Consider the following 19,018-nt stretch of genomic DNA (forward strand, 5'->3'; position numbering starts at 1 on the left):
TAAGACATTAGAAGTAGAGAGAAACGCCAAGGTATTTTGTCGAACTGTATTAACACATCTGTAATTTTAAAAGGACAAGTTATGAAACCTGTGAACCTGCCGTGTGAAATTCCATTCCACGTTGCTCAAAGCATCAATACGAAGTAAAGTTAGCACAAGAAGGCAAACGTATGCTCCCAGCACTGAAGTAGTTTAAGGCAGAAATTCTAATGATGGAACAATGACAGAGAATAAAGTCAATGGGCAATTGCATGAATTAGACTGTTCAGATGCAGCAGAAGTTCCCAAAGGTAAAGATTGCTCAAAGTTAAAATAGGATTATTTTAAAAGCCGAAAACATAGAAATAAAAATAAAAAAATCAGGGCTATCATCTTCTTAGCTATCACAAGGCATTTTCGCACCAGATACTTTCTCCACTCCCAGCTTTGTTTGGTTCATTCTCTATCGTTTATCTTTGGTATCTGCATTACAATCAACAAGAAATTCTTGCACATCTGCAGATTTGGAGGTAAGGATTGTTAGGGAATTTTTTTTGTAGCTTTTATAAATCTTGACTATCATACATCATATGATATTCAGTATAACAGGAGACTTCAAGCCCACAGTATGTGGACTATATCCTTATTAATGGCCAGGATACCACTCATCAAAAAATCTGTTTCAGTCAGTTTGTGGAATAAAGTTTATTTCCCATAAAGAGCTAAAGCTGCTAAACAAAAGTAGGAAGCTAAACATTAATGAAAACACAACACATTTCTAACTGTGAGGCGTATTAACTTGCAGTCAGCTACACCATATCAGTTCCGCATTTTTGAGTCAGCTGAAATAGAAACAGTTGCTCTCGATTGCCAGGACACATGGCTCTCGGTGGTTAAATTTTACCAGGCTTCTCAGCATGCAGAAAACCTTCATGCCACTGGATTTCACATCACAGCGTTTTCTGTAGAAACCTATTTACATTCAAAAAACATTCCCAAAGAACCATTCCTATTTACATTGAAAACTATACCTCCTCCTTGCACTCCTCCAGATTAAGATGAAAAATTGCAACTTGGAACTGGATCCCTGGAAGTAGTTCACTTCTTTATTTGAGTTCATAGCCCACTAACGTTACAAGTGATGTAAAAGGTAGGTTTAGACATACTCCTTGTTGCTTATGACTGTTTCAGTGTTTTTGGTGTAAATGCGCTGCTGATGAGGTGCCTGGCCTGCTGAATACGCATATTTGTTGCAACTGTAAATTAAGAAAAAAAAAGATACAAAATGATACGTATTACATACATCTACAGTTTCAGATACTCAGGAAGTTACTCATTTAGGTCTGTATCCAACCCACCGATAGCACATACTTCACAAAGGTGCAGAAATAAGAGGCCTATTGTTCTTATCAGTCTTGTAGCTAACGGGAAAGAGATGGGCTGTCTGACAGGCAGCACAGCCATCTCTCTCGTACATCTAAAATGCTCTTTCTCAAGGCATTTTAGTCAAGTCCCTAAAGCGGAAGAGAACCTAGACCTTAATGCCTTTGTGCAAACTAGTTTTTAATACAGGAATCAAGATGATGAGAAAGGAAAACAGAAGTATTTTTGGCCAACTCCTTGAGGTGTCATTCGTCATGTTGAACTATTTTATACATCAGTTTTACCCGATTTTCAACACATTTCAGGATATTCGGTACTTTGTATCAGAGTATGGTGAGTGAGATCTAAAGTCCAAAGTGGCTGATGAAATATTACCATAAAACTTAAATGGCTTCAGATTAGGCAATGGCGTATGAGAGGAACACTCTCACTTATGACGTGCTTTGACATAACTTTCCTAAGATTAAAAACGGCAGCAGTGAACATGCTTTTCCCTTCCATGTTATCATCCTCTCAAGCTTAGCCGTACAGCCTCCACGCCATTTCAGTTCTTCAGGGTAGACACGGACCACTGCTATTTCTGACAATTTCATCCCTCTCCTTCAGAATGCGTGAATAATTTAAGATAGAAAAAAAAAAATAATCCAGGCAAGGTTAAATATTGAGGCCAGAAATCTCAGCTTTTGTGGTTCGATACGCAACAACACATTTCCATAAGGAACAAGAAAAAAAATCACACATGTCTAATGATCAATTAGATATGCTTTGGGAAGGAAATGCCTTTACACTTTCTGCAAATTAAATGGCATTTGAATATTTTAACAGTAGTGAGTATTGCAGAGAAACTTGATTATAATACACTGTATTCTTTGATATACTTTTCTTTTGGGAACAGATAGTTCACTCTTCCATTGCACGTTTTCATCACGTAGATCTTAGAAGCATTAGCAGTACTCAGAATTACAAAATACTAGTTATAGGTGACTGCTGATGGCAAAGTATCAAGAAGTACACTATCTGGGAGGTACAAATATTTGGGACAGCATACCCTGCCATCACAAGTCTGTGACATGCCATAGCACTGAATTAATAGGTACAATTTCCTGGTTGTACTTTATATGGCTACAGATTTATACCAGCGGGTGAGAGAAAGAGAACAGTATACAGATAGAAAATGGTATATAATTGACAACTACTATTTCAAGTGACAAATCCAAGACTACCTGTAATCCTGGTTTTTCTTCCCTTTGCATGAGCAGGTCAGTAAGATCCCACCAAGCATATAAAGAACCGATCCAGCCCAGCCTAAGTACAGAGCATCTCCTAGTTCATACCTGAAATGTGAAAAATTTTATGGAAACGGCATGTAACAGGATCACAAAGCCATTATTTTAGAGTGACGCACAAGGTACACAAATCACACAAACAAACAAATTCTAGTCTGCGTAGAAATCAGCTAACTGATAGCAGAGGAGAACGGATCTGGCTTTGTGTCTCTTCACTAAAGCTCTTACATGTGTATTTAAGTGTGCTGACAAATTAGGGACAGTACAGAAAGTACTAAGCAACATAAAGATAAGCAGTAATAAATACTTGTATATATTTAATAAATTGTTGATAATAAATGATAATAATATACCTTCTGTGCAGTCCACAACACTTATTTTGCCCTTGTATTAACTGCGCCACTTAAGTCATTTTGTGAAACTGAACAATTGGACCTTGCTGTCTGTGTCGTGAGAAAAGGCTAACCATAGAAATCACAATGCTAGATCACCTACAAGTACCTATTTGCATAGGGCTAGTTTTCAAACTTACGTGTCCTAAAGAATATTCAGCGCTCTCTGCGGTTCTATGGCTAAAATACATTTATGAATAGTTCCAAGTTGAAAAAGAATAGTTCTGCATTTTACTGTACAAAACTACACCTTTCAGGAACCCCCCGAGTCCAATCCAAGAAATGCACTGATAATGAATTTGACCCAAAGGCTAGACACAATTGAGCCTGGGAAACCATGGCAGGAGTTTTGCAAAAAAAGAGGAAAACAAGTTTTTACATTTAGACAAAGACTATCCACAATACAGCTGTACCTCTGTGGTCTGAGACACCTAATATAAGGACAAAATAAGTTCCATGGACTGCGTAGAAGGCATACTGAAACCAGATATGTGTGTATTCTTTCCACTTGTAAACACAAAATCATTATTTAAAAGAGACCAAATTTCTGACTCCAGAATTAATTGCTAACATAAAGGTCTCAGAGATTTAGACAGGTTCACTGCTCTCCATGTTCTCATTGCACTTTGGAGCTGCAAGGTCTCCACTGTTTTAGGCACCTTCCAAACACGGAACAAGGAAACAATCATTATCTCAAAATAAAAATGGAGTGCAAGTTGCTGGAGGAACACTAAGGAACAATCAGAGTGTTGCCCAGCACATGCAATCATCTCTGCTCACTAGTCACCTATAGATAGGAATGCTGTAGACACCATACCAAAGGAAAGCACACAGGAGGGATCTGCAGGAGAACTTAGGTTGCCTTCACAGCTGTATGAGAAATTCCTCTAAGAATTAATAGTGGTTAACTTACTATTTTGCTGAAGTCAGGCCAAAAAAAACCAGATTTGCCAGTCTCTTAAGAGTGAAGATCAATACTGGCCTGCAATTGAATTTAAAGCTATCTCACAGAGTCCAAGGAGCACAAACTTGAGCCTCAAGAGCATGTCTGGCTTTACCAATGATCAAAGTTAATTCACTAAGAACTGCTTAGTGAATCGATAGTCTTAACCATGAAGTTCAGAAATTAAAAAAAAATATTTCTTTAGCTACTGAATCCAAACCACCTGGTAACTGATTAACATGCATTGATGTTGAAGCCCCAAAGCTATACCAGATAACTATAAAACTCTCTGACTACCCCACTAACTGAAATTGCTTATCAACAGTTGTTTCGGTCCTCTAACGTATTTATTACCCTTCATATAATTCACTCAAGGGGATATAAAACAACAAAAAGTATTAACAAATGCAATTTCTTTGTCAGGAAAACTGACAAACATCCAAAGCAATTGCTTAAAGTACTTTGATTCATAGCAAAGCACTTCACCTCTGTCTTCCCCGATTCTGATTCTCAGGAGGAAACTAACAAAACACTTCAAATATGATCCTAGTAACTAAAGAGTTATAGTTTACTGATCTAAAAATTATATACTTGGTAGTGGTACTGGCCAATTATAAATGTCCCCTTTTCCCCAAACCAGCCCTCTCATTTTCCACAGGCAACACATTGTGTTTCACTCTCCCTTTTTCCCTCTTCTCTGAAGGAGAGGCCCAGTCACCTCCACCCTTGTTCCTCATTGCTAAATCTATTGACCTAGATAAGGTGCCATAAGCAGGCATTTGGTTTTGAAGACTGTTGCTTTTATATCAGAAAAGAATAAGGGCTTTTATACCTCGAAACTTGTTTGTGCGCAACTGTATGAGCTGATAGTCCCACAGACTTTGCCTCATTTTCATTCATAAGGCAAATAAATGTTGAGCTATTAGTATGTAATGAAAAACATTTTTTTTACTTCTTTAGGACAAGCAGCACACTCCAGTGACGCTTCTCAGTTATCTGCAGGTCACTAGTACGCAGTTCAAGCTGGTTTCCGTAATGTTTTTTCATTTGCTTGTACATCTGAGGCACTGTATTCTAGTCTTAGCTAGAATTTTGTACCTTTTTTGGTCTAAATGCCAAAGAAAATTAAGACTTCTACCTGTTCTTCTCCATAGCATTGAGATGTGTGCTTAACTGAGTCTCACAAGAAAATGCAAACATAGTACAGAAACTCTCCAGATGTGGGGTTGATATTCCCCAGACATTCACTAAACCTTCCAGTAGAGAACTCTCCTCCTTCCCCACCAACATCTCTGAGATAAAAAGATTCCCTGAAGGCAAATTTTTCCCCCTGTAGGACTGGATAACGGGATCCATCCAGGTTCTGAAACTCTGGAGCAGCTGAGATTAGTGCAGCTGCCTGTAACACATGATTGAGTTTGATATGACAGATCTATTAACTTACTTGGTTCCAGCGAACAATGGGTCAAAAAATTGAGCAGTAACCATTGCAGCATACCAAGAAATGGCCACCATGGAGCAGAGACCTACCAGAAAAAGTTTAAAACACACACAGGTGAATGATTCCTTTAATGCTGTAGCAGCTTTAAACCAAGACCAAGCGTTTCATTTAGTCTAGCTGTGAAAGCAATACAAAGTATTGATAGCCTGTCATTTCGGCCTCAAAATTACCTCCTAAAATAAAAAGAAATCCTCCCGTGACAGCAAACTTCATTTTTCCTTCTTCATCGCTCAACCCAACCTTTGTGCACTTCAAACCAAGCAGCGTGAGTACCGAAGCTATGAATCCCAAAAGGATGGAAGTAATCATCAAGGCACGGCATGCCTGAATATGAGCTAGACAGAAAAAGAGAAAACAAATCAGGATCTACACAGAAATTAAATTAATCTTGTGATGAAAAAATAAAAGTAATTAGAGGGAGTGACAAAATTAACAGGAGCAGTAATGAGTGAATTTTGTCCAACTTTGTTATGTGGTTCGGAGAAGCACCCAAACCCCAGAGTGCTTAGCTTTCAAGTCAATCAGAGTTCAGAGTTGAACTACGCTTATAGTTTATAAGCTCAGCAAATCCTCTTGGGCCTTTAGTAAATCCTGAAAAATTATAGCAAGCCCTTCATAGCTTACATTTTTAAGCCCTGTGAAAATGCGTAGCTGTATACGTGGTCATTTACAGGAGCAAAAATAAGTCTACTCACGAGTCCTGCTGACTTTCTTACACCTGCACAGTTGAGCGCACAGGACACCTCTGAACTCCGGGCCCTAGCCAAGGAGTGTGGGGCTCTGGCACTACACAGGAATTGAAAAAATGGGCCAGCTTTGCTACTTCCAGTCAGAGAGGGGAAAGAAAGTGCTCAAGTTATCAGTGCATTTTAAACTGAGTTGGGCTAACAAATGTGAAATGAGCAGATCAGAGAGCTGCAGCACTCCTCTCCTCCCTGCGGAGAGGAGACATCTGGTGTGGGCACATTAGGGAATTTCCTATGCTGGTGATCCTGCATTGCTTAAGCTCCCAGTCTTCACATTTAGGTATCGATTGCATAAAAACCAGGACCAGATTATTAACCAGCCTAAGAAGGAAGGTCAGACAGAGACTTAAGGCTCCCTTAAAATGGGAGCCTGGATTTGGCAGGTTCCAGGTCAAACGGCACCTTCATTATGCAATAAACGTGCCAAGTGTCACCAATCTGGCAGGTCTGGCTGCTGACTTCGTTGGACTTGATGATCTTAAAAGTTTTTTTCCAATCGAAATGATTCTATGAGTCTACCCACACATCAAAAGGGTCTGAACTGAGTTCCATCTGGACAGTCACATCGTTGGTGCTAGCTCTCAAGCTCTTGCTCCCTGAGCACCTCCATGTCCTCCATGGTAACCTGCTCTTTAGCTCAGTGGTGGAATGAGCCCATAACTCTCCCAACAATAAAAATCAGGCACAGAAACAGGAGGCGAAGTAACAGATTCACACTCAGACAGTGGGCTGTATAGCTTTACGTGGCTTAAGAGTGTTGGTCCTGCAAGCCTGAGAGTTATCAAAGGCAGTAATAAGCAGTCATAAGATAAATACACAGAATTAAAGGATAACATCATTAGAGGAATTAGTGTTTCATTAAGCATTAATTTTAAAATGTTCAGGAAAAAACATACAGACAGTAATAAAAGTGAAAAGACCCCTCAAAGTACCATTAACAGCTCAAGGCTTGTGCCTGTAGAAGAGACTGTTTGGATGCTGCTTTCTAGTTTGGGACCATACCCCATGGCAGCAGGAATTACCCATAGCAGGAATACAACAACTTACACTTTAGGTCTTTGGGACTCCTGCAGTATTAGATGGCACTCCCCCTATCTTTCTACGAGGAACAAGCATATCCTCAGGCTAACTGCTTGCAAGCCAATGGCTGTATTATTTTAACACAAGAGATTTCATACCATGTCCTCTTTGGACCACAATATGATAACCTCAACAACTGAGGAGATTACTTCACAGTCCGCAAAGCTCAATTTTTTGTTGTCTTTATCTTAAAAAATGAGCTTATTGAACAAGATACAAAGTCAGTTCATTTTATCAGTCAATACTAATTGTCAGAAATCATCCCCAAATCCTGCCATTGGAAGAAATATCTATGGAATCTTAACAAGAGGAAAAAGAAAAAAAAGTTTAAGAACTATTTGGCATCTAAGTAATTCCTTTATATTAAATGTCTGATCTAGTTGTGACTAGATAGATAGTGACCGTTATACATAGTAGCCAGTCGTGGTCTCAATCTTATGCAATATTGCTTTTAAAAAGGTCCTCACTTCAAAAATTTGTGATTTGGGCTAGTGGCTTGCTGAATTGAAAAGCTTTAAATCTGTTTAAAAGAACCAAGTCTGATATTTCCCATGCACAAAACAAAAACCAGAGGTATACCATATGGCTCAGCTGCCAATAAGGAAACCTTAACGGAAAATCTTTATGATCCCTCTGATGAGAGGTAACAAAGACACTTTTGTTTTTTCTTTTTATTCCCCTCCCACCAATCCTTGGCGTCTTCTGCTGCTGCAGCAGTTTCAGCTAAGTTTCTTAACAGCAATTTGAAACACGCCTAAACTAGCCATGATAATTTTTAGTCTGCCTTGACTCACATTTGCAAGTGCTACAGACATTTCTTGGAGGTCCCACTGTTTGTTCAGCCCTCATTGCTACCAGCCCCACTTTCTTCCTCTTTCCTGGTTTGCCCAACTGCCCTCTCAACTTTTTCTACAATTCAGTATCTTCTAACTTGTTCTTTTTCAGTTCTCCTTCCTAAAACTGTTTTTTCTCTACAATTCTGCAAGCTCCTTTGCCTTTACCCTTCCCCCTGCCTATACTCCTCAAATATACTGCCATGTTCTCAACAGCATAACCGATCTCCTCTTCAACAACTCAAATTTAATCTTCCCAAATTCACTTTCAGAACCCGGCCTATTCATTTACTTTCCGTCTGGCCCCATTTTTTTCCTTCCTGATGACTCCATGTTGTTATCTGCAATTCTCCAAGACCCTTGCTGTTGCTTGCCTTCCTTTCTCTTTTGCTTTAGCGCATCTACTTATGATGCTCTTTTCTGCCCCTCCACCTTCTTTAAAACTCACTTTTTCCTTAGCACCTCCATGATGCTGGCCTGATGTGGCCCCACTGCCCACATCTGCACACATGGGAGCTCTATGACACTCTCAGAGTCAACACGCCATGTAAATACATCAATGACAAGATGCTGCCTAGAGTCAATGGCAGTAAGTTGGTAGGGAGGTGATTCGAGCCAGCCAGCATGGCTTCACGAAGGGCAAGTCCTACCTGGCCAACATCTCATCCTTCTCTGATGGAGTGGCTACATCAGTGGACATCAGCTACAGATGTCATCTATCTGGACTTCTGTAAGGCCTTTGACACGGTCCCCCACAACATACTTCTATCTAAATTGGAGGGACATGGATTTGACAGGTGGACTGTTAGGTGGATGAGGAATTGTTTGGATGGTCGCATCCAGAGGGTAGTGGTCAACAGCTCAATGTCCAGATGGAGATCGGTGACAAGCGGTGTCCCTCAGGGGTCTGTACTGGGACCGGTGCTGTTCAGTATCTTCACCAATGACACAGACAGTGGGATTGAGTGCACCCTCAGCAAGTTTGCGGACAACACCAAGCTGTGTGGTGCAGTTGACATGCCTGAGGGACGGGATGCCGTCAAGAGGGACATGGACAAGCTCAAGAAGTGGGCCTGTGTGAACCTCATGAGATTCAACAAGGCCAAGTACAAGGTCCTGCACTTGCGTCAGGGGAACCCCCAGTATCAATACAGACTGGAGGATGAAGGGATTGAGAGCAGCCCTGCCAAGAAGGACTTGGGGGTACTGCTGGATGAAAAGCTGGGCGCTCGCAGCCCGGAAGGCCAACCACATCCTGGGCTGCATCAAAAAAATACGTGGTCAGCAGGCTGAGGGAGGTAATTCTGCCCCTCTATTCCACTCTGGTGAGACCCCACATGGAGTCCTGCACCCAGCCCTGGAGCCCTCAGCTTAGGAAAGACATGAACCTGTTGGAGTGGGTCCAGAGGAGGGCCACAAATATGATCAAAGGGCTGGAGCAACTCTGCTATAAGGACAGGCTGAGAGAGTTGGGGTTGTTCAGCCTGGACAAGAGAAGGCTCCAGGGAGACCTTATTGTGGCCTTTCAGCACTTAAAGGGCTCCTACAGGAAAGATGGGGACAAACATTTTAGCAGGGCCCATTGCGATAGGACAAGGGGTAACGGCTTTAAACTAAAAGAGGGTAGATTTAGACTAGATATAAGGAACAAATTTTTTATGATGAGGGTGGTGAAACACTTGAGCAGGTCACCCAGAGAGGTGGGAGATGCCCCATCCCTGTAAACATTCAAGATCAGGTTGGACAGGGCTCTGAGCAACCTGATCTAGTTGAAGATGTTCCTACTCACTGCAGCAGGCATTGGACTAGACAGCCTTTTAAGGTCCCTTCAAACCCAAGCTATTCTAGGATTCTAAGTTATTAACCATCCCTTGAAGTAGTTTATACATGAACCAAATGCACACTCACATAAGCACTCTGCAGATGGTAGTGTCTGATGGACACGATCCTGCTATTTCTGAGTCTAAGAAGTTTAACTAGGGTGATGTTCCTTGTAATACACACATGCATTTTAAAACCAATTGTTAGATAACACTGAAAGATTAAAAGAACAGATTATTCCCTAACTACTGGACGCAGACCGTTTCAGAGAATTGCTACGTTAGTGTCAGAGCTGGTCAACAACATCAGTTTATTTCAGACTGAGAAAGTGATTTAATACCTCATTCCCACTAATCCGATATTACACATTCTTCAGATTAGGAGTATCCTCCTACCTATTTAAGTTTAGTCACCTCCCAGTGTAGATTCAACTAAGTAGGATTCAACTTATTCTGGGATAAGTATCTACATACTGAATTATTCAAGATTAATAAAAACTAGCTTTACTGTCTATAAACATGCTTACTATCCACAGAATACTGCCTCCATTGGGAATTTGAGGACAATCCACAATTATGCTGAAGACTGATACAGAGTACAGGAGCCAGCAGATCTAAATTTCCTGATATTTAGAATCACATCCAACAAGACAGTAGTTAACAAGTCCTGGCAAGTGTATTAATTTATAACATATACTCATTGTATAACTCATAATACATTACAATATGTATAACATATACTCATTGTATTTCTTGCACTATCTACAATTTTCAGTCTCAACGTGCAAAAACCACTACCACTCCTCAGCTATAAATAGTATTTCTTACCTATTATATAAAAAAATACAGCTACAGTACACTAGCTATCAAGTATTGCAAAAGAAGGCCTATACAATAATTTCAAATAAAGATCAACATAAGATGTGTTAAAAAATGTCTCCTACTAATTCCTCCCACAAGATGCCAGAAAACAGATTACACCATATTTAAAATGCCTATGCTTGACCAAGCAACTTCATTTGCCTTATTTTATAGCCAGCAACTTCATTTGCCTTATTTTATAGACTTTCCTAATGCGCTTGACACATTCTGCTGCTTAAGAGATTTTTATTACTTCACCCCACAAAGACCTTCCAGTACTACCAGATTACCAAAACAAAAGCCTTTCTATTTTTTTCCAACAACTTTTTAAGCAATATAAACAAGATTGTGCGAAGTCACATACCAGGCAGTGCAAGCATAGAGTCAAATTCTCTGCAGTTGGATACTCCAGTGCTGTCTTCTGCACAGCTCTTCCATAGGTTTTCAAACAACGTAGACGTTGTGATCACACTACCATGTATAGAAGAGACCTTCCAGTAATCATTCGCCAAAGTAGCTCCAATAATTGCCCACCCACCCAAGCACAAAAAAAACCCAACAATTTCCAATGCAGCAGTCATGCTTGTGGGTAGTAACAGTTAAATATCCCTATTATTAGATTACAATCAAGTGAAGCCTTTCAGAAGCCTCCTTGCTGTTTTATCTCTGGGTTTCACTCCAAAATGAGACTACCTTTGCTCTTTGCTCAACCCCAGAGATAAGGCTTACGGTGCATGACAATAAGTGGGAGCAGTTCATGATAAAGATACTAACATTTTTTTTAAATGACAATATTAATTCTTTTTCTAATGAGAAGTGACAAAATGAGCCTATTCTTAGTCTCACCCTAGAAACTCCAGCCAGTATTTCTACAACATCTCTTTTAAGACTGATAATACTGGCAAATACGTAATTTCTGCCTGTCCGCTGAAGTCAACTAGGATTTACACAAGACTAAAATTGTTTGTAATTTTATTATTCATCTCAAATCAAAAAGCTTTACTATGTCATTGTCTTGATGACTTAAACTTGAGAACAGGAATTTTATTCTGCTGCTAGAAAATTTATCACATTTTTTGGAGTTATGGTCGTAAGTAATCCATAGCAATTGGATTACTGCCAGCATCTTCAGGAAGTTTAAGTCTGTGAATGAGTGGTTTCCATTAATATTTTACTGTCGATTGATCTATAGTTAAACACATTCAGTCTTAAAAACAGTCTCACTTACACTGGAATACAATTGTAATGATGTATGTTTCACAGAAATTAAATATAAGGGAATGAGCCAATGTGACAGACCCATCTCATGAGGAATAAAATGATGAAGGAAAACAGCTACGTGAAAAATAATACATATCAGCTGATTTCATCTGTTTATCAGAATATCTTAGTATTAAAAAAAATCTATTCTAGGCAAAGTAGAGGAATGTTAAACTTGGTTTAACTTGCTTCTGCTCTTGACTACACAAAATCATAGACTGAAATCACATCACCCACTAATGTTAATACCTTAAACTGCTTGTGTATCCAAATGGGGTTAACCATCTCTTGCAGTGATAACTTGCTCTTATCTCCAGGAAATGAAGTCAGAGTTTCTTCATAAAATAATCCTGCTATGATGCAACGTGGTAATAGATTCACAGCATTCACATAAAGACTACCAGAAGGATTAACTGTTGAGTCGAAACTCGTCCATAACAGATATCTGTGTTATTTTTCAAAATTCACTGGTCACTTTGAGCTGATGCTGTAGGTTGGCAGGCTCAGCTGCAAAAGGATATGACAGTGCCACCATGACATTTTTGCTCCCATGGCAGCCCAGAGGATCATTGCCATTGATTTAAATAAGAACAGATTTGGCAGCACAGCCAGTGTGATCCTGTACAGCTCTGTACCTGCAATCTTTAAAAGAAACTACATGGTGTGTGGCAAGAATTGATGTTCTTGGGTGACTTTTACAGAATCCCCTCCTTCTGCCAAGTCACTGAAATTTGAAAAATGGTGGCATAATAAAATGAACACACTGTACCAGTATGTCGGAGTATCTGCATCCCATTAAAAGCCCTTCAAAGAGTTTCAAACTAATCTATCCATACACAGGTGGTACCCTGGTGACCTCAGCGATCACTTCTGCTGACAGCACTTTCAAAGCTGAGTTTAGTTGGGACCTTGAATCAAGTGTCCCCGGATTTTATACTGCTGCCAAGGATAAAAATATCTTTTAAATCATAGCTCTTCCTAATTAAAAAAGCTATTTGAATGACCAGTCATAAAGCACACGTATAAACAGAAAAGATCAAACTGCACACCTGGAATGCAGGAGTTTTTCCTATATGGCACCAGTCATTTTAATCATTCCCTTAAGGAAATCACTCTTCAATAGTGTTAAAGAACATAGAGTTATTCTTCCCTAAATCTTGTAAACTATGGTTTGGTATGCGATGGACATAGCAGCAAATCCTGCTGTGCAGGAGGCTCTGCATCAGCAGCCTAAAAGAGTCGGTGTTGATAGCTTCGCATCAACACCATCCGTGACTTGGGAGTTTTCCTTCACCTAGTCTGGTGAACTGAATGCCTGTCAACAGCTGAAAGTCTGGAAGTGCATTCCAGAAGCACATTTCCCTGCTCTGCTTCCTTTCCACCAGGAAACCAATTTGTGCACTCCAAGACCACTCCACCGAGCCCTGCCAACCAGGGGACCTCTCTTCCAATTATGGGGGCCATGGGAATGGAGGGAAGAGAACCCCTGGGAGGAGACTGCTTCAGTTCACCGGGAACTCTCCACATTGGGTGTAATGAAACTGCATTTTAGAAAAAAGGAGGCTGTCCCACATTAACCCTGCTTGTCTCTATAACAGGGCTGAAATACCTGTTTCTCCCTGTTACGCAAGGCAAGGCAGAGCTGACACCCCATCATAAGCATCCGTGCCACCTTGCTACCACGTATGAGAACTGAAGGATTGTTGGCCCCATCTCATCATTCTAATTTCCAGAAATCACATCTAAGTTTCTAGATGAAACTTAGGCATCCTGGTATGTACATAGAGGAAGTCTTGGAAAAGAGCAGAACAGGTACCAGTATGGTATGAAAAGCTGATGAAGTCTCTGACACAATGATTAGTGTTTTTAAAATCCTTGGAAGCATATGATTAATCTCCTTTTGAGGCTACAAATCTGACCTCGTTACAGGGTGCTGATACTTATTCTTAAACTGGCACCATCATTATGAAAGCAGATGAGGCCACTGAAGCCACGAGGAAGGCTTCACGAATATGCTGAATTTCGAGAGTTAACCTCTCACATTTTAGAGGTTTGCCTCACAGTTAGGCAGCTCTAACTTCAGTGGAATCCAAGTCTGTGTCAAGAAAGTGTTTGTAGTCTGTGAGATGTGGCATTTACAAGTTTTGAGCACTGCGCATCAAGAATAAATCAGCTGGACAGAGTCCAGACAAAAAGCAATGACAGTAATCAGGGATCTATAAAGCAGGGAAGGCTTGAAGAAATGTTTCCATTACATAACTCATAAAGTGACTGCACAATACTGGAAGTAGTAAAAGAATAAACGTTCTGTTTAAGAAACTTTAACAAAATCACTTGTCAAAGGCTATACTGTTACTGTTTCTACATTCAGTTTTCTAAGGAAAGAACTGCAACGTCAGTCCTTCTTAGTCCTTTACCATAAAAACGGTGTTTACAGAAAGATATTTTGAAAATCCAGAACAATCCAAACAATTTTCAGTCCCTACAAAGACAATTCTTGTCTTTCTATTTGCAGATAAACTACTCTGCTAGCACAGTCCACCTTGGAAAACACAAAAGCACTGGTCACACAGACGTATGTTAATTCAAGCTGGCCACCTCTGAGAAATTCCAGAACAAATACACAGATTTAGCACAAAGTATCAAACAAGTTCTGGAATATCGACGAAGCCCTTATCTCACACCAAAGCACAAACAAGCACTAGTGCACATTGACCTAGGATCTGCTTGTAGTTAAGTATCAGGCTGAGTAAAAGGATGATATTTCTTCCAAAACAACAAATAAAACCCCTTAGATTCATCGTATATCACCCATATCTCCATGTCAACACAACAGAGATGGCAATAAAGCCACAACAGTTACCAAGCTGAATTGCAGGGTGAAGCACATGCAGTGGGGGCCTTTAACCTGTCTGCAAGTACTATAGCACAAATCCTGTCCACACCAGACCCCCTGTGACAACCACGGTAGATGCCATCCAACCCCACTAATGCTGTCCAGAAGGAAGGAATAAAACTACATCCCTGGATTTTATATACATATGCCATGCACACTTACTGTCTGAACTCAACATGTAGGGAAATCTCTTGCACTGTAGTGATCCAAAAGAAACCACCGCACAGTCCATCCAAAGACCTTCGGAAATCCAGTCTGTAGTAACAAGCACTGTTGCTGTGTCTGAAATCTTCCATCTGTTGGACATGGTAGTAACAAGTGAAATGGTGAATCCTGCTAAAGCCAGCAGCAATGCACAAATTTGTAGAGAAGATGATGCCATTCTTTTGACAGAAGTTGTTTTTGAAGAAACTTCCTGAAATTTCTGATATTAGAAACCTGTTGAAACAGTTTATACACATACAGTACATGGAGTTACCTGTACACAAGCCTGACCTTTACAAAAACATCAAAAAGATGCCTACCTACACAATCACATAAGGGAATTGTAGAACTGGAATCTAAATCTCATTAAATAATTGGAAATACTTAAATATTCTATGACTTCTGAGTATTTTCTTAGGAACTCTTTTATTACCATACATGTTTACCACAAAAAAATACCAACAGGGCAAAACCAGAGGACTCAGCTGAGGAATTCTCTAATTTGAATTTGCAACGTTTTATCCATTCTCTACTTGTTTGCTAACTCAAATTTCTTTTAAAATTAAAACTATCAAATGCTTTAATAAATTATTCATCTTCCAATTACAATGCCTATCAATACAAATTTAAAACAAAATAAATTTTGATACTCACGTTTACGGTATGTTTCCAACCTGCTTCATCTACCTTCCTGCTAGACACTAGTGTCAGCACTTTGTGAGGACCAGTTTGATCAAACATGTGAAAGTTTTGTACTCTTTAGGACCTTTCCCCCCATTCTAAAAATCAAGGACCAGGGGCCAAAGCTCTGCCCGACTGTTGCACAAAGGCTCAGGCATGGCTTTTCGCTACAGCGAAATTTCAGTGAAATGGACAACTCAACTACTAAAATTACAAAAAAGCCATGTAAGTTAGTACCGAAGATCCTCAGATTAACCTGGCAACCATTGGCATATAACATGCTTTGTCAGTGCCACTGAGCTGCCCAGGCACCATCAGACTCCAAAGCAATACAGAAGAATATTATTACGATATCCACAATGATTGTTTTACTTGAAACTTTTGTTGCACTTGTCACCAAAACACTGTTTTCATGAAAGGAGGACTGTGTCCATATAGAATCATAGAATTGCCTGGGTTGGAAGGGACCTTTCAGATCATCAAGTCCAATCATCAACCTAACACCGACAAAAACCATCCCTAAACCACATCCCTCAGCACAACATCTACCTGGCTTTTAAATACCTCCGGGGATGGGTGACTCAACGACTTCCCTGGGCAGCCTGTTCTAGTGCGTGACAACCTTTTCAGTGTAGAAATTTTTCCTAATATCTATCCTAAACCTCCCCTGGTGCAACTTGAGGCCATTTCCTCTTGTCCTATCACCTGCTACTTGGGAGAAGAGACCGAACCCCCCTGGCTACCCCCTCCTTTCAGGGAGTTGTAGAGAGCGAGAAGGTCTCCCCTCAGCCTCCTTTTCTCCAGGCTGAACACCCCCAGCTCCCTCAACCACTCCTCATCAGACTTGTGCTCCAGACCCTTCACCAGCTTCCTTGCCCTTCTCTGGACCCACTCTCCAGAGAAGCACCTCAATGTCTTTCCTGTAGTGAGGGGCCCAAAACAGGACACAGCACTCGAGGTGGGCTGGCAAACAATTGAAGACAGGATTTGTTTTAGAATGCAGCCCCCACTGTGAAGGAATATGCAAGTTTTCTGCATTTAAAAAAAAAAAAAAAGAAGAAGAATGCAAGCCTCCTCCTATAATCATTCATTTTAAATGACTGCAGCACTCGGGATTTGTTTGCACAAGGAAGGAAAAAGTAAGTTTATTGCACTCTTAAAAATGTGTACATTCCACTATAAAAGTCTAATTTCACACTGAGGAGGGAGCATTTGCCTCTCAAGTGATTGCACAGCCTCTTCAAAACATGCGTAACTGTCAACAGAGAATATCTGAAATAAATGATAAATTTAAATTCAGCAACAACTTCAAGCAGACTTCACACCACATGGTCAGGCCAATAATCTAAATGAATGTTTCTGCCTATTACACAGGTATGATCCGTCCGATCACAATCCACTCCTGGCAGTAAGGAAAAGTAGATAAAACTATATGTTCTACACCATCACTATAGGTAGGTCATATGTCAAATTTGTAAACACAAACTTTTCATTAAAATACAATAATTTAAAATATCATAGGTTTCAAAGTGAGGAAGCTTGGAAACCAGATTTTGCAATCCTCCACCCTGACCCAAATTCAACCTTGTTATAGCAGGACTACAAACGCCACTGTAAAAGTCCTTCTTTCACTGTCTCTAACAGGTATATTAATACTCCCGTATTAATGTGCCTGTTAGAGATGATTCAGCATCCATGAGCTCCTCGCTGTGGGCAAGTACTCCTCAACAGAAAGGTACACGTCTGAATCTAGATGGTGACATTTCAATTCAATACACAGGGAGATGTAAAGTGGCAAGAAGAATAACCTTTGATAGCACAGTGCACAATGGACCAACACAAAGGTGTTTTATTTTCTTAAGACAAGCATGCAAAGAAAACCTTTACTGCTTAGGAAGCAAAGCATGCAGTGCCGGGATTTGAACCCTTTGGGACGAGGGAGTGGGTGTGGGGTCTCAGTGAGGGTTGAGAGCCCAGTGATGGGTCACATATTAATAGGGCACACAAGGCAGGCGCAGAGAGCCCTAGAGCCTCTCCTGAAACGCATGTTTGTAGTGGGTAATACAAGGGCAGGGGGTGGGGGGTGTTTGCTTGTTTAAAAAAAAAAAAAATCCATTTTCTTTACATTCTTTATATTTCCCTAGCAGCATTTAAGCCCTGCAATCAGTAATCAGCGCAGACAGACACCCATACAGTGGATCACATTAATAAAACCGTTTGTGATTTCAGACATGCCCTAAGGCAGGACAGATCTCCCTGGCTCCTGGCCAAAGGAGATCCACCAGGAATGGCTCTGCAACCACTTTGCTGCTGTTGTTCCTCCTCTCTTAGTCTTCTCCTGCCCCAAGGAGCCACTCTCATTCATCCCTTCCTGACCCTGCTGCTACCATGTAAAACCCATGGGACAGTCCAGGCGATACCTTATTCCCTCTGGGACACCAGTCATGCACACGACTGCAGTCCCCATGTGATGGCGGTGCTGATTTCTTACCACTCTTGTAGTTTTAACAATAAAAGCAATGCCCCTGAAACACATTGCTTTAACAGGGTAAGAGTTCGCTAACAGAAACCATCTGCAAAAGAGAAGCTTTCAAAAGCAAACAGCTTGTTACTTCAAATGACACCACATTTGTCCTCCTCTTTCAACCTGTGCCACATACACCCCGCCCTTCAGGACTTGATCGTACCAGCTGCCACATCTGCCAGATGGCACAATAGCAAATATGCGTTGGAACTGCCCAAAGGAGAATGATCATAAACCAAAACCAAACAAATACATAAAGCGCAGAGCATCACACCTCGCAAACCTCACACATAGGCTATATACAGCTAAGAGCTTTAATGTGATAAAAACAAGCCCTGGAGGAGCAAAATCATCTTAATATTAAAAACAGCACAGCCAAAATGTATGTGGCTTGAACACAGGATGGGAAGGGTTAACAAAGAAAAATATTTAAGTCGGTTCAACAATCAAATCACTCCTGATAAGGTTTCTGGAAGCAAAAACCAGTGATAAAAGTGCCTAAACTGGAGAGTTAAAAAACTCTTTTACTTCTTTTTCATTTTGTTAGATAGAATAACAGAGACAGAGCATTGATTACAACACTGGTTTCGTTTACATATGTATCTATACATTTTAACACCAGCAATGTA

The 19,018-nt window shown here is 40.4% G+C and overlaps 1 protein-coding gene across 2 annotated transcripts; it reads right to left on the reverse strand.

The window, feature by feature from the left end:
• Positions 1-18: 18 nt before the first annotated feature.
• Positions 19-15,959, reverse strand: LOC134517628 (claudin-15-like). 2 transcript variants are annotated; one of them, XM_063339320.1, is made up of 7 exons: positions 15,839-15,959; positions 15,143-15,276; positions 11,189-11,295; positions 5,655-5,819; positions 5,428-5,509; positions 2,586-2,696; positions 19-1,235 (listed from the first exon to the last, which is right to left on the reverse strand). In XM_063339320.1, the coding sequence occupies exons 1-7, from the start codon at positions 15,923-15,925 to the stop codon at positions 1,136-1,138; spliced, it is 786 nt and encodes a 261-aa protein (XP_063195390.1). In that variant the 5' UTR covers positions 15,926-15,959; the 3' UTR covers positions 19-1,135. The 2 variants fall into 2 exon arrangements, with proteins under 2 accessions (XP_063195390.1, XP_063195391.1); XM_063339321.1 differs by lacking the exon at positions 11,189-11,295 and having other exon boundaries at positions 24-1,235; positions 15,143-15,418; positions 15,839-15,953.
• Between the last annotated feature and the right edge of the window lie 3,059 nt (positions 15,960-19,018).

Source organism: Chroicocephalus ridibundus, chromosome 6 (genome assembly GCF_963924245.1).
Source record: "Chroicocephalus ridibundus chromosome 6, bChrRid1.1, whole genome shotgun sequence".
In the NCBI taxonomy this organism is placed as follows: domain Eukaryota; kingdom Metazoa; phylum Chordata; class Aves; order Charadriiformes; family Laridae; genus Chroicocephalus; species Chroicocephalus ridibundus.